At 39.6% G+C, this 23,207-nt stretch overlaps 1 protein-coding gene across 1 annotated transcript; it reads left to right on the top strand.

The window, feature by feature from the left end:
• The first annotated feature begins 5,377 nt into the window (after nucleotides 1-5,377).
• Nucleotides 5,378-17,352, top strand: LOC132000657 (monocarboxylate transporter 1-like). The gene is made up of 4 exons (XM_059374313.1): nucleotides 5,378-5,594; nucleotides 6,672-6,815; nucleotides 14,271-15,137; nucleotides 16,570-17,352. The coding sequence occupies exons 1-4, from the start codon at nucleotides 5,378-5,380 to the stop codon at nucleotides 16,776-16,778; spliced, it is 1,437 nt and encodes a 478-aa protein (XP_059230296.1). The 3' UTR covers nucleotides 16,779-17,352.
• Nucleotides 17,353-23,207: the final 5,855 nt, after the last annotated feature.

Raw genomic sequence — 23,207 nt, 5'->3', positions numbered from 1 at the left:
GCAAGATTAATATACAAAAACCAACTATATTACAATACACTACCTATTAAAAAGCCAAAGGTAAAACTAAGAAAATAATTCACTTTATAATATCATCAAAAATAATAAAATATTCAGGAATAAATTTAAACAAGGAGGTTCAAGACATATACAATGAAACCTACAAAATATAGCTAAAAGAAGTCCTAAATAACCTGAAAAGTTTCCTGTGTTCTGGATCAGAAGACTTAATATTGTTAAGATGGCATTATTCCCCATGTCTGTCTACAGATTCAACATAGTCCTCAAAATCTCAGCTTCTTTTTTTTGCAGAAGTTGACAACAGATCCTAAAATTTATATAGAATAGTGGAGGACTCCTGATTCTTCAGTTCAAAACTCAGTATAAAGCTACAGTAATTAAGACTTTGTGGTACTGCCAGAAGGCAAGATGTATAGATTACTAGCATAGAAAGGAGAGTCCAGAAATAAACCTATACATCAATGGTCCACTGATTTTCAGCAAGGGAGCCCAGACCATCCAATGGGGAAATAGTAGTCTTTTCAACAAATTGTGCTGAAATAACTGGCTATCCTTATGTTAGAGAATGAATTCAGACCCCTATCTCAATAAAGCTCCTATCCCTACCCTACAAATATTAACTCAAAATGGATCAGACCGAAATGTAAGAGCTACAACTATAACCTCTTAGAAGAAAACTTAGAGATTTAATAGTAAATCTCTGTGACCTTGGATTAGGCAATGGTCTCTTAGATATGACACCAAAAGCACAAGCAACAAAAGAGAAAATACATAGGACTTCACCAGAATGTTTGTGTTTTAAAAGGTACCACAAAAAAGAGTGAAAAGACAATGCAATGAATGGGAAAATATTTACAATTCATTTATCTGATAGGCAACTTGTATCTTGAGTACAGGCGTACTTTGTTTTATTATGCTTTGCTTTATTGATCTTTGCATGTATTGTGTATTTTTACAAATTGAAGTTTTGGGTTTTTTTTTTAAAGTTTTTATTTATTTATTTGACAGACAGAGATCACAAATAGGCAGAGAAGCAGGCAGAGAGAGAGGCGGAAGTAGGCTCCTTGCTGAGCAGAGAGCCCAATGCGAGGCTCGATCCCAGGACCCTGGGATCATGACCTGAGCCGAAGGCAGAGGCTTTAACCCACTGAGCCACCCAGGCGCCCCACAAATTGAAGGCTTATGGCAACCTTGAGTCAAGTAAGTCTATCAGTGCCATTGTTTCCAACAGCATTAGCTCACTTCATGTTTCTGTGTCACATTTTGATAATTCGCACAATATTTTCAACTTTAATATTATTATATTTGTTCTGATGATCTATGATCAGTAATCATTGTTGTTACTATAGTAATTGTTTTGGGGTGGCACAAACCAAACCCCCAGAAAACAGAGAACTTAATTGATAAATGTTATGTCTTTTATGACTGCTCCACCAACCGGCGGTTCCCTCCACTCTCTCCCTCCTCAAGGCTCCTTATTCCCTGAGACACAGCAATATTACAATTAGGCCACATAATAGCCCAACAAGGGTCTCTAAGTGTCCAAGCAAAAGGAAGATTCGAACATCTCTCACTTCAAATCAAAAGATAGACATGCTGAAGTTTAGTGAGGAAGTTCTGTTGAAAGTCATAATTGGCCAAAAGTTAGGCCTCTTATTCCAGACAGCTGAGTTGTGAATGAAGGGAAAGTTCTTGAAGGAAATCAAATGTGCTACTCCAGTGAATGGACAAATGATAAGAAAGCGAAACAGCCTTATTTCTGATATGGAGAAAGTTTCAATGATCTGGATAGGAGACCAAACCAGCCACAACATTCTCTTAAGCCAAAGCCTGACCCAGAGCAAGGCCCTACTCTTGTCAATTCCGTGAAGGCTGAGAGAGGTCAGGAAGCTGCAGAAGGAAAGCTGGAAGCTCGCAGAGTTTGGTTCATGAGGTTGAAGGAAAGAAGCCGTCTCCATAACAGAAAAGCGCAAGGCGAAGCAGCAGGTGCTGATGTAGAAGCTGCAGCAAGTTCTCCAGAAGATCCAGCTCAGATCATGAATGAAGGTGCAAAAACCAGATTGTCAGTGCAGGCAAAACAGCATCCTCCTGGAAGATACTATCTAGGTCTTTCATCACTAGAGGGAAGAAGTCAGTGCCTGGCTTCCAAGCCTCAAGGGAAAGGCTGACTCTCTGGATAGGGACTAATGCAGCTGGTGACTTTGAGGAAGCCAGTGCTCATTTGCCCTTCTGAAAACCCTGGGGCCCTGAAGAACTCTGCTAAATCTCTTCCGCCTGTGCTCTGTAAATGGAACAACAAAGCCTGGACGGCAGCACATCTGCTTACACCATGGTTTACTGAGTATTTTAAGTCCACTGTTGAGACCTATTGCTCATTAAAAAAAAGAGAGAGAGAGAGATTCCTTTTAAAATATTACTCTCATTCACAATACACCTTGTCACCATAGAGTTCTGATGGAAATGTACTATGAGATTAATATCATTTTCATGCCTGCTAACAAGCATCCATTCTCCAGCGCATAGATCAAGGAGTCATTTAGACTTTCGACGGTCATCATTTAAAACATACATTTCATAAAGTGATTGCTGCCATAAATAGTGATTCCTTTGATGGATCCAGGCAAAGTAAATTTAAAAACTCTGCAAAGGATTCACCATTCTATTTTTTTTTTTAAGATTTATTTTTTTTTATTTTTTGGGGGGGAAACACATGCATGAATGGGGGGAAGGGCAGACAAAGAGGGAGAGGGAGAGGATCTCAAGCAGACTCCTAGCTGAGCGCAGAGTCCAACACAGAGTCCCAGGACCCTGGGATCATGACCTGAGCCGAAGGCAGACACTTAACCGATTGAGCTGCCCAGGCACCCCAGGATTCACTACTCTAGATGCCACTAAGAACATCTGTGATTCATGAGAAGAGGTCACAGTATCAACATTAAAAGGAGTTTGGAGAAAGTTAAATCCAGCCCTCATGGATGACTTTGAGGGGTTCAAGACTTCAGTGGAGGAAGTAGCAGATGTGGTAGGAACAGCAAGTTCCCATGTGAAGACTGTTGAAATGACAGCAGAGGATTTAGAATAAGACATGAACTTCATTGACCTAGCCCAGCAGGGTTTGGGAGCGTTCCTCTAGTTTTGAAAGAATTCCCATTGCAGGTCAAATGCTATCAAACAGCATCACATGCTGCAAATTGTTCATGAAAGGAAGAGTCAACCAATGTGGCAAACTTCACTCTCGTCTTACACGAAGACGTTTCTGCAGCCACCGCAGCCTTCAGCAACCACCACCCTGCTCGTCAGCAGCCATCAGATTCCAGGCGAGACCCTCCACCAGCAAAAAGATTGTGCTAACCGAAAACCCAAATGATGGTTAGCAATTTTCTAACAATGAAGGTTTTTTTAAAAAAAGATTTTATTTATTTGACAGACAGAGATCACAAGTAGAGAGAGAGGCAGGCAGAGAGAGAGGGGGAAGCAGGTTCCCTGCTGAGCAGAAAGACTGATGTGGGGCTGGATCCCAGGACCCTGGGATCATGACCTGTGCTGAAGGCAGAGGCTTTAACCCACTGAGCCACACAGGCATCCCTGAAGGGTTTTTTTGTTTTTGTTTTTTTAAGATTTTGTATTTATTTGTCAGAGAGAGAGAAAGAGCAAGTGAGCACAGGTAGGGAGAGTAGAGGGAGAGGGAGAAAAGCAGGCTCCCCGCTAAGCTGAGAGCTTATCGTGAGACTTGATCCCAGGGCCCTGGCATCATGACCTGAGCCCAAGACAGGTAGGTGTTTAACCGACTGAGCTACCTAGGTGTCCCAACAATTAAGTTTTTTTTTTTTAATAAGTATTTTTGAGTTAAGATATATATATTGTCTTTTTAGCATAATGGTATTGCACACTTAATAGACACTATAGTGTAAACACAACTTGTATATGCACAATTTTTGAAACCAAATTTTTTGAAAATTCTTAAAACCAGAATTTATTTAACTTGCTTTATTGCAATATTTGCTTTATTTCAGTGGTCTGGAACTGAACCTGCAATATCTCTGAGGTATGCCTGTATATACAGAACTCTTACCACCGAATGGTTAAAAAAAATCTAATAGAAAAAATAGGTAAAGAATTTGAATAGCCATTTCTCCAAAGACATTTGGAGAAACTCATCTCCAAAGACAAAGAAAGAAGACGTTTCTCCAAAGACCTATAAAAAGTCAAAATTATGATGAGTTACTACTTCACACACATTAGGATGGTTAAAAGTCATAAGGAGACATCACAGATGTTGGTGATGATGTTGAAAAATTGGAACCTTCTTACATTGCTGGTGGAACTGTAAAGTGGTGCAGCCACTTTGCAAAAGTTTGGCAGTTTCTCAAAATGTTAGGCAGAATTACCAAGTGACCTAGCATTTCTACTAAGTGTTCACCCAAAAGAATCAAAAAGTTGTCCACACAAAAACCTGCACACAAAATTTCATAGTAGCATTATTTATAATAGCCCCAAAGCTGAAAGAAATTTTTTTTTTGAAGATTTTATTTATTTATTTGACAGAAACAGAGCGATCACAAGTAGGCAGAGAGGCAGGCAGAGAGGGGGGAAGCAGGCTCCCTGCTGAGCAGAGAGCCTGATGCGGGCCTCGATCCCAGGACCCTGAGATCATGACCCAAGCCAAAGGCAGAGACTTAACCCACTGAGCCCACCCAGGCGCCCCAGAAAGAACTTTTCTTTTGAAAATTGCTATATATCTAGTGAGTTATGGGATATTAGTAGGGCCTTCCTGAAATTTTTAAGCCTATGAATTCTAGAGAACAGAAAAATCAGATGAGTATGGCAGAATATATTTTGGGAAAGGAGAGAAATTATAAAGGAAGTACCTAGATGTGAAGCTTTTTTAGTGTGTGCATTGTGAACTTTGCACACAGATAAGTGAATTACTTAAATTACTGACATCTATTATTAGAACAGGTATAGTATAATATAATAATTATGTATTATTAGTATATAATAATTATTATTGATATTAATAGTTATTAATATATTATTATTATAAGTTTGAAGAAGCAGTATATTTATTGCAAAGGATTGAAAACGATTTTGGTGTATGATTCAAGTAGTGGTGAGTTTTCAATTTTAAGCCTATGCAACTTTAAGCTTATGCAAAGAAATGACTCTTGGATTTTTTTTTTTTACTGTGTTCACAGAGTGCAGGTAACATTGAAAATAATTCCAGTTATTTATAACGTAAGTGCAAGGGATTTTATGGAAGTGCTTTATATTGACCTACTTATTATGTACTATTTTAATTTCATATCCTTTAGCTATTTGGATTTGAACTGCATTTCGGAATTCTTCGTTACTTCCAATGTCACCATCAAATGAAGGTCCAGTTAGACCCACCCCCCCAGATGGAGGCTGGGGGTGGGCAGTGATTGTTGGAGCATTTGTATCCATCGGCTTCTCTTGTGCATTTGGCAAATCTATTTCTGTCTTTTACAAAGAAATTGAAGAAATATTTAATGCCAGCACCAGCGAAGTGTCATGGATCTCTTCTATTATGTTTGCTGTCATGTATGCTGGTGGTAAGTACCCAGAAGGCCTGCTCTTTTAATTTTCAATAGACCAACAAAAGCTCCATAGTGAATGGTTTTTGTTCTTGATGGCTTTACGTGTAGGATATTTAACACGTTAGTTTTTGAAGCTATGTAGCTGGAGTCATATTTTTCATTCCCCTTAATGATAAAGGCGCTGTTTAAGTCAGTTATATTGCAAAACAAATATCATTATAAAGGAGAACTTTCTTTAAAAATGGTTTTGTTGGTTGCTGGTATATGGAAAGTCAGTTGATACTTGTGCTTTAATTATATATCCCTGCTAACCTCTATTACTTCTAATAGTTTGTTGGTAGATTTTTTTTTTCAAAAATTTAAGATAGACAAACTTATCCTTAGCAAATACTGATAGTTTGGTTTCTTCCTTCCCTCACACCCTTCTTGCCCCCTGTCTTACCGCACTGCCTCGGACCTCCCGTATAATGCTGAAGAAAAGTGGTGATGGTAGGCATTCTTGTTTTGTAGTTCTGTTTTAGTTTTGTCATTTTCTATGAGAAACAAAGCCCATTTCAGCTAATTTGAAAATGTACGCTAAAATCCGAAGTTTGATCGGATTTGCTCATACATTGCTTCATGTTCACGTGCATTTGCTTCAGGTGACCACCCAAAAAATTAAAAACAGAGCAAACTTGCTACATATATGTTGATAATATACTAAATATGTAGGCTACATGGATTCAGGATACATCTACATGAAGAATCCTGTCAACACTTGCAATCAGGGTATCTGCAGCCTCATCTGCCTTGAAGGAAATCGGTTCAGGTCTTTCATCCTTCAGTTAAAATCCATCCAGTAGGTTCTAGTTACACAGAAGACATATGTTGTACTTTGTACAATCGATGCTATATTTTTCCCATTACACAAACCTGTGGCTCTGAAATAAAATAGCAAGCAATATTTCTAACCGCTGTCTTCTGTTTTACGTTTGTTTTAAGGGTGGGATGTTTACGCCTTGGCATCCTTTCTTGTCAGTAATGCCTTGTGCAGGTGTGGATGTGAGGGGTGGGCTTCTCCTCTCTGCTCCTAAATTTCTGGTTCTCTCCTAGGTCCGATCAGCAGTATCCTGGTGAACAGGTATGGCAGTCGCCCAGTCATGATTGTTGGTGGCTGCTTGTCGGGTTGTGGCTTGATTGCGGCTTCATTCTCCAGCACTGTACAGGAACTTTACTTGTATGTTGGATTCATTGGAGGTGAGTTGCTACTGATGTATTTTCAAGCATTAATTTTTATGTGGACTCTTTGTAGCATTCGCCTGCTAATTCTTTTGAAAAATGAAAATTCTTTGCCAGAAAAATTATTGGGTCACTATTTTTAAAGAGCTATATGTATGTTAATTTCATAGTATCAGAGAAACATGTCTTTATTTTTTTAAAAAGGTTTTATTTATTTATTTGAGAGAGAGAGAGAGAATAGGAGAAGGGAGCTGAGGGAGAAGCAGACTCCCTGCTGAGCAAAGAGACCCAACAGAGTGTTCAATCTCAGGACCCCCAGATCATGACCTGAGCCAAAGGCAGAGGTTTAACCAACTGAGCCACCTAGGTGCCCTCAGAGAAACATGTCTTTAAAGAAAGTTCTGGCACGTTGGGGTGGTTATCTTTTATTAAATTATTTTTATTAACATAAAATATATTGTTTCAGAGGTACAGGTCTGAGTCATCAGGTTCACACACTTCACAGCACTCACCATAGCACATACCCTCCCCAGTGTCCATAACCCATCCACCCTATCCCTCCCCGCCACAGCCCCCAACAACCCTCAGTTGGTTTTGTGAGATTAAGAGTCTCTTATGTTTGTCTCCCTCCCAATCCCATCTGGTTTCATTTTTTCCTTCCTTATGGGCTGGTTATTTTTCATTGAAAGAGAAAATTTTTTTCTTTGTTCCTTTTTAAAATTTTATGTATTTATTTTATTATAAAAAAGATTTTATTTTTTATTTTATTTTATTTATTATTTTATTATTTATTTGACACAGCAAGAGAGAGCACAGAAGGGGAGCAGGCAGAGGGAGAGCGAGAAGTAGGCTCACCCCGTGCGGGGAGCCTGCTGAGGGCTTGATGTGGGGTTCGATCCCAGGACCCTGGGATCATGACCTGAGCCAAAGGCAGATGCTTAAGGACTGAGGCACCCAGGTGCCCCTATTTATTTATGCATTTTATCTTAAGAAATATAGTGACCAATCTGGAACACTGAAAAGAGCTAAAATAAAATAAAGTAAAATTAAAAAAACAAAACATAGTGACCATAAGTGAAGTGTGTGTGGCAAGTCGTTGAAATGGTAGTCATCAGCTATTCCCACTCATTATCCTTCTATCCAAAAAGAAATTGTGGGGTGCCTGGGTACCTCAGTCAATAGGTGTCTGCCTTCAGCTCAGGTCATGATTCCAGGGTCCTGGGATGGAGCCCCCAGTTGGGAAGCCTGTTCTCCCTCTACCACTCCCCCTGCTTATGTTCACTATCTCACTGTGTCTCTCTCCGTTAAAAAAATAAAAACTAGAGGAGGAGTCAAGATGGTGGAGAAGTAGCAGGCTGAGACTACTTCAGGGTCTGTCCAACAAGAAGATCTAACAATTTTAAATATCTATGCCCCTAACGTGGGAGCAGCCAACTATATAAACCAATTAATAACAAAATCAAAGAAACGCATCAACAATAATACAATAATAGTAGGGGACTTTGACACTCCCCTTACTGAAATGGATAGGTCATCCAAACAAAATAACAACAAGGAAATAAAGACCTTAAATGACACACTGGACCAGATGGACATCACAGGATATTCAGAACATTCCATCCCAAAGCAACAGAATACACATTCTTCTCTAGTGCACATGGAACATTCTCCAGAATAGATCACATCATGGGTCATAAATCAGGTCTCAACCAGTATCAAAAGATTGGGATCATTCCCTGCATATTTTCAGACCACAATGCTCAGAGGCTAGAACTCAATCACAAGAGGAAATTTGGAAAGAACCCAAATACATGGAGACTAAACAGCATCCTTCTAAAGAATGAATGGGTCAACCAGGAAATTAAAGAAGAATTGAAAAAATTCATGGAAACATGATAATAAAAACACAACGGTTCAAAATTTGTGGGACACAGCAAAGGCAGTCCTGAGAGGAAAATATATAGCGGTACAAGCCTTTCTCTAGAAACAAGAAAGTTCTCAAATACACAACCTAACCCTACACCTAAAGGAGTTGGAGAAAGAATAAGAAAGAAACCCTAAACCCAGCAGGAGAAGAGAAATCATAAAGATCAGAGCAGAAATCAATGAAATAGAAACTGAATGAACAATAGAACAAATGAACAAAACTAGGAGCTGGTTCTTTGAGAGAATTAATAAGATTGATAAACCCCTAGCCAGACTTATCAAAAAGAAAAGAAAGGACCCAAATAAATAAAATCATAAATGAAAGAGGAGAAATCACAACCAACACCAAAGAAATACAAACAATTATAAGAACATACTATGAGCACCTCTACACCAACAAATTTGACAATCTGGGAGAAATGGATGCATTCCTAGAGACATATAAACTACCAGAACTGAACCAGGAAGAAATAGAAAACCTGACCAGACCCATAACCAGTAAGGAGATTGAAACAGTTATCAAAAATCTCCAAACAAAAAAAAAAAAAAAAAAAAAAAAAATCTCCAAACAAACAAAAGCCCAGGGCCAGATGGCTTCCCAGGGGAATTCTACGAAACATTTAAAGAAGAACTAATTCCTATTCTTTTAAAACTGTTCCAAAAAATAGAAATGGAAGGAAAACTTCCAAACTCATTTTATGAGGCCAGCATCACCTTGATCCCAAAACCAGACAAGGATTCCATCAAAAAAGAGAATTACAGACCAATATCCTTGATGAACACAGATGCCAAAATTCTCACCAAAATACTAGCCAATAGGATTCAACAGTACGTTAAAAGGATCATTCACCATGACCAAGTGGGATTTATTCCAAGGCTGCAAGGTTGGTTCAACATCTGCAAATCAATCAATGTGATACAACACATTAATAAAAGAAAGAACAAGAACCTTATGATACTCTCAATGTGCTGAAAAAGCATTTGACAAAGTACAGCACCCCTTCCTGATCAAAACTCTTCAAAGTGTAGGGATAGAGGGCACATACCTCAATATCATCAAAGCCATCTATGAAAAACCCACCGCAAATATCATTCTCAATGGAGAAAAACTGAAAGCTTTTCCACTAAGGTCAGGAACACGGCAGGGATGTCCATTATCACCACTGCTATTCAACATAGTACTAGAAGTCCTAGCCTCAGCAATCAGACAACAAAAAGAAATTAAAGGCATCCAAATCAGCAAAGAAGAAGTCAAACTATCACTCTTTGCAGATGATATGATACTATATGTCTAAAACCCAAAAGAATCCACTCCAAAACTGGTAGAACTTGTACAGGAATTTAGTAAAGTGTCAGGATATAAAATCAATGCACAGAAATCAGTTGCAATTCTCTACACCAACAACAAGACAGAAGAAAGAGACATTGAGGAGCCAATCCCATTTACAATTGCACCCAAAACCATAAGATACCTAGGAATAAACCTAACCAAAGAGGCTAAGAATCTATACTCAGAAAACTACAAAGTACTCATGAAAGAAATTGAGGAAGACACAAAGAAATGGAAAAATGTTCCATGCTCCTGGATTGGAAGAACAAATATTGTGAACATGTCTATGCTACCTAAAGCAATCTACACATTTAATGCAATCCCTACCAAAATCCCACCCATTTTTTTCAAAGAAATGGAACAAATAATCCTAAAATTTATATGGAACCAGAAAAGACCTCAGATAGCCAAAGGAATATTGAAAAAGAAAGCCAAAGTTGGTGGCATCACAATTCCGGACTTCAAGCTCTATTACAAAGCTGTCATCATCAAGATAGTATGGTACTGGCACAAAAACAGACACATAGATCAATGGAATGGAATAGAGAGCCCAGAAATAGACCCTCAACTCTATGGTCAACTAATCTTTGACAAAGCAGGAAAGAATGTCTGATGGAAAAAAGAGAGCCTCTTCAGTAAATGGTGTTGGGAAAATTGGACAGCCACATGCAGAAAAATGAAACTGGACCATTTCCTTATACCTCACACAAAAATAGACTCAAAATGGATGAAGGACCTCAATGTGAGAAAGGAATCCATCAAAATCCTTGAGGAGAACACAGGCAGCAACCTCTTCGACCTCAGCCGCAGCAACATCTTCCTAGGAACACCGCCAAAGGCAAGGGAAGCAAGGGCAAAAATGAACTATTGGGATTTCATCAAGATCAAAAGCTTTTGCACAGCAAAGGAAACAGTTAACAAAACCAAAAGACAGCTGACAGAATGGGAGAAGTTATTTGCAAACAACATATCAGATAAAGGGCTAGTGTCCAAAATCTGTAAAGAACTTAGCAAACTCAACACCCAAAGAACAAATAATCCAATCAAAAAATGGGCAGAAGACATGAACAGACATTTCTGCAAAGAAGACATTCAGATGGCCAATGACACATGAAAAAGTGCTCCACATCACTCAGCATCAGGGAATTACAAATCAAAACCACAATGAGATATCACCTCACACCAGTCAGAATGGCTAAAATTGACAAGTCAGGAAATGACAGATGCTGGTGAGGATGCGGAGAAAGGGGAACACTCCTACACTGTTGGTGGGAGCTGGTGCATCTGCTCTGGAAAACAGCATGGAGGTTCCTCAGAAAGTTGAAAATAGAACTACCCTATGACCCAGCAATTGCATTACTGGGTATTTACCCTAAAGATACAAATGTAGTGATCCGAAGAGGCACGTGCACCCGAATTTTTATAGCAGCAATGTTCACAATAGCCAAACTATGGAAAGAACCTAGATGTCCATCAACAGATGAATGGATCAAGATGTGGTATATATACACAATGGAATACTATGCAGCCATCAAAAGAAATGAAATCTTGCCATTTGCGATGATGTGGATGAAACTAGAGGGTATCATGCTTAGTGAAATAAGTCAATTGGAGAAAGACAACTACCATATGATCTCCCTGATATGAGGAAGTGGAGATGCAACATGGGGGGTTAAGGGGGTAGGAGAAGAATAAATGAAACCAGATGGGATCAGGAGGGAGACAAACCATAAGTGACTCTTAATCCTACAAAACAAACTGAGGGTTGCTGGGGGGAGGGGTGTCGGGAAAGGGGGGTGGGGTTATGGACACTGGGGAGGGTATGTGCTATGGTGAGTGCTGTGAAGTGTGTAAACCTGGCGATTCACAGACCTGTACCCCTGGGGATAAAAATACATTATATGTTTATAAAAAATAAAAATAAATTAAAAATAAATAAAAATAAAAACCAAATCTTTAAAAAGAAAAAAATGTTTCAAATTAGAGTAAGAGAGGATGTCAGATACAAAGCAAGAATCTTTTGGTAGAGAAGCCATATACATTTTCAAGGGATTAAGGACACACATGAGAAAATCTCTTCTCCCCCTTTAATAACACTGGGAAATGAAACAGTTGTGGATAGAGAATATAGATCATCTATTGCCCTACAATTCAGAGAAAACCATTAATATATTGATGCTCATACATTTTTATGCATATACATATGCTTTTTTAGTGTAATGTTTGTAACCAGTTTTTTTGTTTTTGTTTTTGTTTTACTTACTAATACATTCTGTATATAGTCTCCTGTCTCAATGAACATAGTATAACAGCTACTACTTTTCCATTGGATAGGTGTGCCATAGTTTATTTCACCATTCTGTAATTGAAAGATTTTTAGGTTGTTTGTATTTTTCACTATTAATAAACCCTATTTGTATGATAGTGCTTCTCTGTATATCCTTGCAAACATGATAATTTCCTTAGGACAAATTTTAGAAATGGAATTACTTGGGGAAAAAGTTTTTAGTATGATTGGCCAAACAGTCTTTTAGAAAGGTTTTAATAATGTACAGTTCACCTGCAAGATCTGAGATGATGTTAGTAATAGGTATTTTCTTTTGGGATCTGTACTTTTACTACTTAATTAAAATTTTAAACATTTAAATATTGTAATTCATCTAGAGTATTTGAATAACATAATGAAGGAACAAAACTTTCTTTGTTCCCTCTTGGTTATTCAGCCTATGGTTACTAACTCACTCAATAAATACTTGTCCCTACCATATGTCAGGGACTGTTCCAAGCTCCATGGGGATTGAGTCAACATGATAGATAAGATTCCTGCTCTGTAGTGGAGGGAAGCTGACAATAAACAGTCCAACAAGTAAATGAGTAAGTAAGAAAAATATCAGCTTGTGATAAGTACTTTGCAAAAACTTGAAACAGAATTTTGATGGAGAAGGATTGAATGGTCCCTAAAGGGATGTCCTCTCAGGGTTGGTGGCCTTGAGTTGAGATCTGAATGATAAGTAGGAGCCAAGTTTGTGAAAATCTAGAGGAACAACTGTGCTGAGCATGTATGAGAATATGCTGAGATGTGGGTAGGAAGGTACGTAAAGGCCAGATCATGGTGCTTCCTAACCCAGAGTAAAATGCTATGGATGGCGGTCTTTAGAGAGACTGAATCGGTTGCATTCTAGCTGCAAACACTCCCTTCTGCCTACAAAGGGAGCAAGAATGGGAGACCACTTAGGAGGTTATGGGATACTTGTCTCAACTCCATTGATCGCAAAATCTACTCTTTCCCTATTAAGTTAAACGTATCTTTTGGTCCTATTTCTGGACTTTTTCCCAATTTTATTGATCAGTTTTCCCATTTTTGATAAAGGTACAGTGTTCTCATCACTGTAGCTACAGCTATAGAAAACAGCTGTAGTTGTTACTGTTGGTCTCACCAATTATTAATACTTTTTTATTATTTCTAATGTATTTGTTCCATAAGTGGTATTTTTTTTTAAGATTTACCTATTTATTTTAAAGAGAGTGTGAGAGAGCAGGGGGAGGGGCAAAGGAAGAGGGAGAGAATCCCAAGCAGACGCCCCACTGAGTGCAGAGCTGGACATGGGCCTCGATCTAATGACCCTGAGATCCTGACTTGAGCCAAAATCAAGAGTTGGAAGCTTAACTGACGGAGCAACCGAGGTGTCACATCTCTGGGTGGATTTGCAGGCATTGTACCTCATCTGAAAAGTTGAATGCATTGACAGTTTCATAGAAATTACACTAAATTAATGGATTTACTAAGGTAGTGTGAGCATCTTCACAACGTTATGTTTACTGTCCTGAAATATTTTCTCTCTCCCGACCCCCTTTCTTCTTTTCCTGCCTCTGCCCCTCCTCTCTGTCTTGCTCTCTAAGTTTACAAGATTTATCTTCTCTCCTTTATGTTTTCAACTCCATAATCTTCAGGAAACCTAAAATTATGAAATTAAACAAAGGAGCCTACACTTATTATTCTTACTATTGCTAAAGCAAAAGGAATTATTTTAATGTTATAGTTTAAATCTAGTAATTACTGCATAAAGAAACTTTATGTCTGTATTAGATAACAGCCCACTTAATGATCGACCAGTTATAATGATGATTTTGACCTCTTGCCAGTTTGTCTAGTTGCTTAATAACAAATATGTTTCTGACATTTACTATGGTATGTAATTCTTCCCCCATCCTCCCAGGTCTTGGGCTTGCCTTCAACTTGAATCCCGCTCTGACCATGATTGGCAAGTATTTCTACAAGAGGCGACCGTTGGCAAATGGACTGGCCATGGCTGGCAGCCCTGTGTTCCTCTCCACCCTGGCCCCCCTCAATCAGGCTTTCTTTGGTATCTTTGGCTGGAGAGGGAGCTTCCTAATTCTCGGGGGCCTCCTCCTAAACTGCTGTGTGGCTGGAGCCCTGATGCGACCAATAGGGCCCCCAGCAACAAGTGTGGGGAAAGACAGGTCCAAAGAACCCCATCAGGAACCTGGAAAATCTGATGTAGAAAAGGGGGCAGGTGATGCAAATACAGACTTTAATGGTGGAAACCCCAAAGAGGAGAAACAATCCGTTTTTCAAACAGTGAACAAAGTTATGGACTTATCCCTGTTTACCCACAGAGGCTTTCTACTGTACCTTTCTGGGAATGTGATCATGGCTTTTGGGATGGCTACTCCTTTAGTTTTTCTTAATAGTTATGCCAAGAGTCAACATTACTCTAGTGAGAAGTCTGCCTTCCTTCTTTCCATTCTGGCTTTTGTTGACATGGTAGCTAGACCTTCTATGGGACTTGTAGCCAACACCAAGTGGATAAGACCTCGAGTTCAGTATTTTTTTGCAGCTTCTATTGTTGCAAACGGAGTATGTCATTTGCTAGCGCCTTTATCCTCCAGCTACATTGGGTTTTGTGTCTATGTGGGCTTCCTCGGATTTGCATTTGGGTGGTTTAGTTCGGTGTTGTTTGAAACCCTGATGGACCTCGTCGGACCCCAGAGGTTCTCCAGTGCCGTGGGATTGGTGACCATTGTGGAATGCTGTCCTGTCCTCCTGGGGCCACCACTTTTAGGTATAGTATGCCCTACTCCCTCTTTGGTTCTATTAACATGAAGCAGGCATAGGAGATGGAAGGGTGCTAGAAAGCCAAGATTAGTAAGCTGCCTGGTAGCAGAAGGTACTTCCGTTTCCTCTAGCCTCAGTGCTGGCACAGTGCTTGGCACAGCAGAACTGCTCCGATTCTTACGGAAGTGAATTACACTCAACCATCCACCTGAAAGGGGAGTCAAAAACAATTGCAAATTTAAACATTTGTTAAAATAACCTGTTCTCATAAAACTAACATGCTTATTATAGAAAAATATGTAACATATACTTCACCTTATAATACCTTGGTAATTTCATTTTAATTGTGGAATTTATCTTAGTCGTAATATTTTAAAAAATAACAATGTTGACCAGGTAAGGGTTCACAGTGTACCCGGGACTGTCTTAATCATTTCATACACTCCAGTCCCTACTTTATTATTGAAGAAACAGAGGCTTCTAAACGTGAAATAACTTGCCCAAGATCGCACAACTCTAAATGACCATGGAACTTGTTGGACGATTCTCTAAGAACACCAAAGTGTTTACAATTAAAAATTACTATTAATGCAAAATGCAAGAATCATTTAGACTTCCTCTGGATATGACTCATGCTTTTGAGATTATGCATTCTCAATAAGGAAGGATTCATAAAAGAAGATCCACTACTGACTTTTCTGAACTCCCCACCCTCATTCCTCCCTATATCCAATGAGAGTCCAAGTTCTGTAAGTAAATTCCTAAGTCTCTTTCTAATCAGCCCATTTTTCCGTCACACCACCCTATTCACAGCTCCTGTCTCCCATCTGGGCTGCTGCTTCCCATAGCCTCCTGGCTGGTCTACCCATATCCACTCTATCCCACCTTCAATCTGTTTTCTACTCTGCAGACAAAATTTATCTGTGCAAATACAAACCTGATAGCCCAGTTGATTAGATCCTTCCTGTTGCTTCCCATTGTTCTCAGCCTGGGATCAGATTCCCTCCCGTGGCCTGCAAGGCGTCCCCCAGCCTGGCCACCAATCTCTGCAGCCTCATTTCCTGTCACTCACCTTTTGTTCTCTCTGTTCCAGCAACCCCGCCCTTCCTCCTTCCCCCTCACCTCGCAGCTTCCTCCCACCTGCCTTTGCACTTGCTGTTCCCTGGCCCCAGCCTTCTCCCATGCTCTCCTCTTGGATAACTCCCCCTCTAGGTCTCTGCTTCATTTACAGAATGAAATGGGATGAGGTCCGGAGTCGATGACCAAGAAAGAAATCTTGAGACTCTCCCTTGCAAACTGGTGGTTTATTAAAGCACAGGGACAGGACCCTGCCCTGGGGTTGTGTAGGGTGGTTGATTATATACTTGGGAGCTGGGGGAGGTAAGGGAAAGGGAACTTTCAGAGAAAGTTCCACATAACTTTGTTTTGGGTATCTTCAGGTCATCTGAATGACATCTACGGAGACTACAAATACACCTACTGGGCATGTGGTGTGATCCTTATTGTAGCAGGCGTCTATCTCTTCATTGGCATGGGCATCAATTACCGACTTGCGGCGAAAGAGCAGAAAGCAGAGGAGCAGCAGAAAAAGGAAAGCAAAGAGGAGAAGCCAAAAGAAGTTATTCAAGCAAAAGAATCCGCAGAATAGAGAAGTCCATGAGGCCCCAAAGAGGAGAAACATCCCATTTGAATCATGGATAATGAGAGGAACTTTGGACCAAAATACTTGAAAAATACTACTGAATCATGTTCTATTAGGGCTGCTCAACATGGCCGGGGGTTATTTGTGTGGCTGTCCTCCAGATGATGGAGCACAAAGCTAGCTGAGGACAAAGCACAGGTGACACCGTGCAACCTCCCTGACCCCCACTGGTGGGTGCTACACATGGGACATTCCTCCAGGAAGCTCCCAACTGTCTCAATGTTAATGGCTGACTAGAGGGAAAAACAACCTGAAATCGACTATGTCAGGGCCTCCAGTATCTTGTAAGTCCTCCCTAGCATAGGAAAGTTCTTTTGAAAACCTCCCTTTCCCTTACCTCCCCCAGCTTCCAAGTATATAATCAACCACCCTACACAACCCCAGGGCAGGGTCCTGTCCCTGTGCTTTAATAAACCACCAGTTTGCAAGGGAGAGTCTCAAGATTTCTTTCTTGGTCATCGACTCCGGACCTCATCCCACCAAACCTCACCTATATTCAAAGACTACATCAATACCAAAGTCCACTGATGGCATTTTTATTTCATGCCTTTCCAGCAGTCATAATGCATATGTCACATCCTTTGGGGTCAGAGGATTTACAAAAGATAACAGATGGAAATCGCTTCTATCTAAAGTCATGTTTATTAAAGTATACTTTACAAATAGGATGTCTCTTTTATTGATTTTTTTTAAAGAATTTTTTTAAGGTTTTCTTTATTCATTTAACAGAGAGGGAGAGTACAAGCAGGGAGAGCAGCAGGCAGAGTGGGAGGGAGAAGCAGGCTCCCTGCTGAGCCAGGAGCCGGATGTGGGACTAGATCCCAGGACTCTGGGATCACGACCTGAGCTGAAGGCAACTGCTTAATGAACTGAGCCACCCAGGTGTCCCAGGTTAATCTCTTTTATAAAGACTAAAGACTAAAGATGCATGGTATTTAGATCAGTAACTACCACCCCAATACAGAGCATTTCGAACAGCCAAAAGAATTCCCTCCTGCCCCTCCTGCAGCCAATTCCTTTCCTTTCCCTACAGCCCCTGGCAACCACTGATCTGATTTCCGTCCCCTATAGTTTTGCCTTTTCCAGAATGGAATAAGTGAAATCACAAGGCATGTAGCTGCCATAATAGGAAATATATATTTGGTCTTTGTCCCTAGTTCCTGATACCCAGTTCCTAAAACCCTTGGATTTCCAGAGCGATGAGCGTCTTCTGCATGCTAATCAGATGACTGGTGGCTAGAACCTCCTAGGCAGCATCAAGAATAAGGCTGGTCTCCACAAAGACCAATGCATGATTAGAGGGTTGAAACTTCCAGCCCCTCCCCGTGACCTCTTGGGGTGTGAGGGTGCTGGAAGTTGAGTTCAATTACTAACAGCCAATGATTTAATCAATTGCATCTTGGTAATGAACCCTTCTAAACTTCAAGGCTTAGAGAGCTTCCTGGTTGGTGAATATATTGACGGGCTGGTGTTGGGAGGGTGGTGTGCTCAGGGCACGCAAGCTCCCGCCATGCCTCCCCACGTACCTCTTCCATTTGGCTGTTCTTGAGTCATATCCTTTAGAAATAAATCAATAAATGTAAGCAAAGTATTTCTCTGAGTTCTGTGAAATTCCTGGCAAGTTACAAACCTGAGAAAAGCGTGATGGGAACCCCCAGCTTCTAGCTAGTTAGTCAGAGGTACAGGTAGCGCCCCAGGACTCGTGGCTGGAATCTGAAGTAAGGACAGGCCCGTGGGACCGGATCTTTACAGCTGTGGAATCGGACGCTAATTCTAGGGACTTAGGGTTAACCCTGAATCGGAGTGCAGGACACCTGGTTTAGAGTTGAGAGTTGGAGAAGGGGTTTGTTGTCATGGAAAAAATTCAATGTCAGAAGAGTTGTAACAGAGTAACCTTCTGTATCTGGCTGCTTCTTCTTCTTCTTCTTTTATTTATTTATTTTTTTAAGATTTTGTTTATTTGAGAGAGATAGTGAGAAAGAGCATGCTTTTTGATTCTTTAAGATTTGGATTCTGGGGCGCCTGGGTAGCTCAGTAGGTTGAGTGTCTACCCTCGGCTCAGGTCATGATCCCAGGGTCCTGGGATCGAGTGCCACGTCAGGCTTCCTATTCAGCCAGGAGTCTGCTTCTCCCTCTCCCTCTGCTGCTCCCCTTGCTTGTGCTTTCTCTCTCTCTCTCTCTGTCAAATTAACAAATAAGATCTAAATAAATAAATAAATAAATAAATAAATAAATAAATAAATAAGAGTTGGTTTCTGGTGAAAGGGAGGGGAGTGTGACACTGAACTCAAGAGCATAAAACACAAATGGCCTCAAGTCACGAATTTGCTGGGACAGGACAGAAGCTGTGGTGTGCAGAAGGTCCACAGGACAGAAGCTGTGGTGTGCAGAAGGTCCACACCTTCCTGGAGACACTGCTCTTGGGGACAGCATTCCTGTAGTTCTCCTTCTGATCATTTTTCATCTTCAAGTGAATGTTGAACTCAGGAATCCTGAACATCACAGAGGCCACATAGTAAGGACCCACAGCTAACATCATCCTCAATGGGGAAAAATGGAGAGCTTTTCCTCTATGGTCAGGAGCAAGACAGGGATGTCCACTCTCACCATTAATATTTAACATAGTATTAGAAGTCTCAGCCTCAGTACTCAGATCACAAAAAGAAATAAGAGTCATTAAAATCATCAAAGAAGGAGTCAAACTTCCACCATTTGTAGATGACATGATATTCTATGTAGAAAAGCCAAAAGACTCCAATGAAAAGTTGCTAGAACTAATACATGAATTCAGCAAAGTCACAGGGAATAAAATCAGTGACAGAAATCTATTGCATTTCTATACACCAATAATAAAGAAGCAGAAAAAGAAATCAGTGAATCAATCCCATTTACAATTGCACCAAAAACAGTAAGATACTTAGGAATAAGCCTAAGCAAAGAAGTAAAAGATCTGTACTCTGAAAACTATAGAACACTTATGAATGAAAGAAACTGAAGAGGACACAAAGGAAAAACATTCCATGCTCATGGATTAGAAGAACAAATACTTTTAAAATGTCTGTACTACCCAAAGCAATCTATACATTCAATGTAATCCCCATCAAAATACCACCAACAGGCACCCAGGTGGTTTAGTCGGTAGAATGTTAAGACTCCTGATCTCAGGAGTTTTGAATTCAAGCCCCACATTGGGTGTAGAGATTACTTAAAAATAAAACCTTTAAAAACAAAACAAAACAAAATAATACCACCAGCCTTTTTTGCAGAACAATTCTAAAATTTGTAGGGAACTACAAAAGACCCCCACATAGCCAAAGGCAATCCTGAAAAGGAAATGCAAAGCCAGAGGCATTACAATTCCAGACTTCAGGATCTATTACAAAGCTGTAGTCATCAAGACAGTATGGTATTGGCACAAAAATAGACACACAGATCAATGGAACAGAATAGAAAATCCAGAAATTGACACACAACTATATATGGTCAACTAATCATCAACAACACAGGAAAGAATACCCAATGAAAAAAGATGATCTCTTCAACAAATGATTAAGGGTGAGTATCCAAAATATAAACTTATCAAACTCAACACCCCAAAAAACAATTAATCCTGTTAAGAAATTTGCAGAAGACATAAATAGACATTTTCCCAAAGATATCCAGTTGGCCAACAGACACATGAAAAGATGCTCAATATCAGTCATCATCAGGGAAATGCAAATCAAAACCATGAAGAGATACCACCTCACACCTGTCAGAATGGCTAAAATTAACAATACAGGAAACCACGGAGTTTGGCAAGGACTCAGAGAAAAAATCCTCTTATTATTCTGTTGGTGGGAATTCAGTCTGATGCAGCCACTCTGGAAAACAATATGGAGTTTCCTCAAACAGTTAAAAATAGAACTACCTTATGACCCAGCAATTGCACTACTAGGTATTTACCCAAAGGATACAAAAAATACAGATTTAAAGGGGTACGTGCACCCCAATGTTTATAGCGGCATTACTAACAATAGTCAAACTATGGGAAGAGCCCAAATGCTCATCAACTGAAGAATGAATAAAGAAGATGTGGTGTGTATATATACAATAGAATATTATTCATCCATCAAAAAGAATGAAATCTTGCCATTTTCAATGACATGGATGGAGCTAGGGGTATTATGCTCAGCAAAATAAGTCAAAGACAAATACCACATGATTTCACTTGTATGTGGAATTTAAGAAACATAACAGATGAGAACATGGGAAGGAAAAAAAGAAAAAGAGAGAAGCAAACCATAAGAGACTCTTTATGATAGAGTATAAACTAGAGTATAAACTGAAGTTTCATAGAGGGAGATGGGTAAGGAGATGGGCTAAAAGGGTGATGGGCATTGAGGAGGGCACTTGTTATGCTGAGCCCTGAGTGTTATAAGTAAGTGATGTATCACTGAATTCTACTCCTGAAACCAATATACCACTAAATGTTAACTAACTTAATTTAAATAAAAATTTGAAAAAAAATTTAAAAAATAAAAATTAAACTTTTGAGATGTGAAAAAAAAAAAAACCCAACATTTCTATACATTACTCCGTGCTCATCACAAGTACATTCCTTAATCCCCTTCACTTATATTACCCATGCTCCCACCCACTTCCACTCTGGTAACCCCCAGTTTGTTCTCTGTAGTTAAGAGTCTGGGGTTTTTTGGTCTCATTTTTTTCTTTGTTCATTTCTTTGCTTCTTAAATCCCACATGGGAGTGAAATCATATGGTATTTGTCTTTCTCTGACTAATTTATTTCACTTAGCATTATACCCTCTGGATCCGTCTATGCTGTTGCAAATGGCAAGATTTTATTCTTTTTATGGCTTAGTAATATTCCAGTGTGTGTGTGTGTGTGTGTGTGTGTGTGTGTGTGACCACATCTTCTTTGTATATTCATCTGTCAGTGGACACTTGGGTTTCTTCCATAATTTGGCTATTGTAAATAATGCTTCAATAAATATGGTGTGTATATCTTTCTGAATTGGTGTTTTCATATTCTTTGGGTAAGTACCCCATAGTAGAATTACTGGATCATATGATAATTCCATTTGTAATTTTTTGAAGAACCTTCATACTATTTTCCAAAATGGCTGTACCAGTTTGCATTCTCAACAAAAATGCAGGAGGGTTTCTTTTTCTCCAAATCCTTGCCAATACTTCTTTCTTGGGTTTCTGATTCAAACCATTCTGATGGGTGTGAGGTGATATCTCATTGTGGTTTTGATTTGCATTTGCCTGATGATTAGTACTGTTTAATATCTTTTTTTTTAACTTTTTATTAACATATAATGTATTATTAGCCCCAGGGGTACAGGTCTGTTAATCGCCAGGTTTGCACACTTCATAGCACTCACCATAGCACATACCTTCCCCAGTGTCCATAACCCCACCACCCTCTCCTTACCCCTTCACTCCCCAGCAACCCTCAGTTTGTTTTGTGAGATTGAACCTCTTATGGTTTGTCTCCCTCCCAATCCCCTCTTGTTTCATTTTCTTTCCTTACCCCCAACCCCACCATGTTGCCTCTCAACTTCCTTATATCAGGGAGATCATATGATAACTGTCTTTCTCTGATTGACTTATTTCACGCAGCACAATACCATCTTGTTCCATCCACATCGTCGCAAATGGCAAGATTTCATTTCTTTTGATGGCTGCATAGTATGTTGAATATCTTTTAATGTGTCTGTTGGCCATCTGCATGTCTTCTTTGGGGAAATGTCTGTTCATGTTTTCTTTTTTAAACTGGATTCTTTGGGTTTTTTTGGTGTTGAGTTGATTAAGTTCTTCACATATTTTGGATACTAACCCTTTATCAGAAATATCGTTTGCAAATATCTTCTCCCATTCAGTAGGTTGTCTTTCTGTTTCATTGAGTGTTTCCTTTGCTGCACAGTAGCTTCTTATTTTGATATAAGTCCCAACAATTTGTTTTTGCTTTTGTTTCCCTTGCTCAGGAGATATACCTAGAAAAATGTTGCTATGGCCAATGTCAGAGAAATTACTGCCTGTGCTCTCTTCTAGGATTTTTATGGTTTCAGGTCTTGCATTTAGGTCTTTAATCCATTTTGAGTTTATTTTTGTGCATGGTTTAAGAAAGTGATACAGTTTCATTCTTTTCTGTGTGGTTCCTAACACCATTTGTTGAAGAGACTGTCTTTTTCCCATTGGATATTTTTGTCTTCTTTGTCAAAGATTAATGGACCATATAATTGTGGGTTTATTTCTGGGCTCTCTATTCTATTCCTACAAAGCCCTTTTACATACAGTTTATCAACCAGTCCACACCAAAACCCAGGAAGATAGGTATAATTAGAAACAGTGACTCCTCTAAGCGCACT

This window comes from Mustela nigripes, chromosome 14 (assembly GCF_022355385.1).
Source record: "Mustela nigripes isolate SB6536 chromosome 14, MUSNIG.SB6536, whole genome shotgun sequence".
NCBI lineage: Eukaryota > Metazoa > Chordata > Mammalia > Carnivora > Mustelidae > Mustela > Mustela nigripes.
Note: the sequence above shows the minus strand (reverse complement) of the source record. Positions and strands in the feature narration are given on the sequence as shown.

What these genes read in the sequence shown, in the direction of transcription:
- LOC132000657 (XM_059374313.1), top strand. Translation starts at nt 5,378, where the DNA reads ATGTCACCATCAAATGAAGGTCCAGTTAGACCCACCCCCCCAGATGGA. An exon ending in TGCTGTCATGTATGCTGGTG is followed by an intron (nt 5,595 to 6,671) that starts GTAAGTACCCAG and finishes GTTCTCTCCTAG; the next exon opens with GTCCGATCAGCAGTATCCTG. An exon ending in CCTGGGGCCACCACTTTTAG is followed by an intron (nt 15,138 to 16,569) that starts GTATAGTATGCC and finishes GGGTATCTTCAG; the next exon opens with GTCATCTGAATGACATCTAC.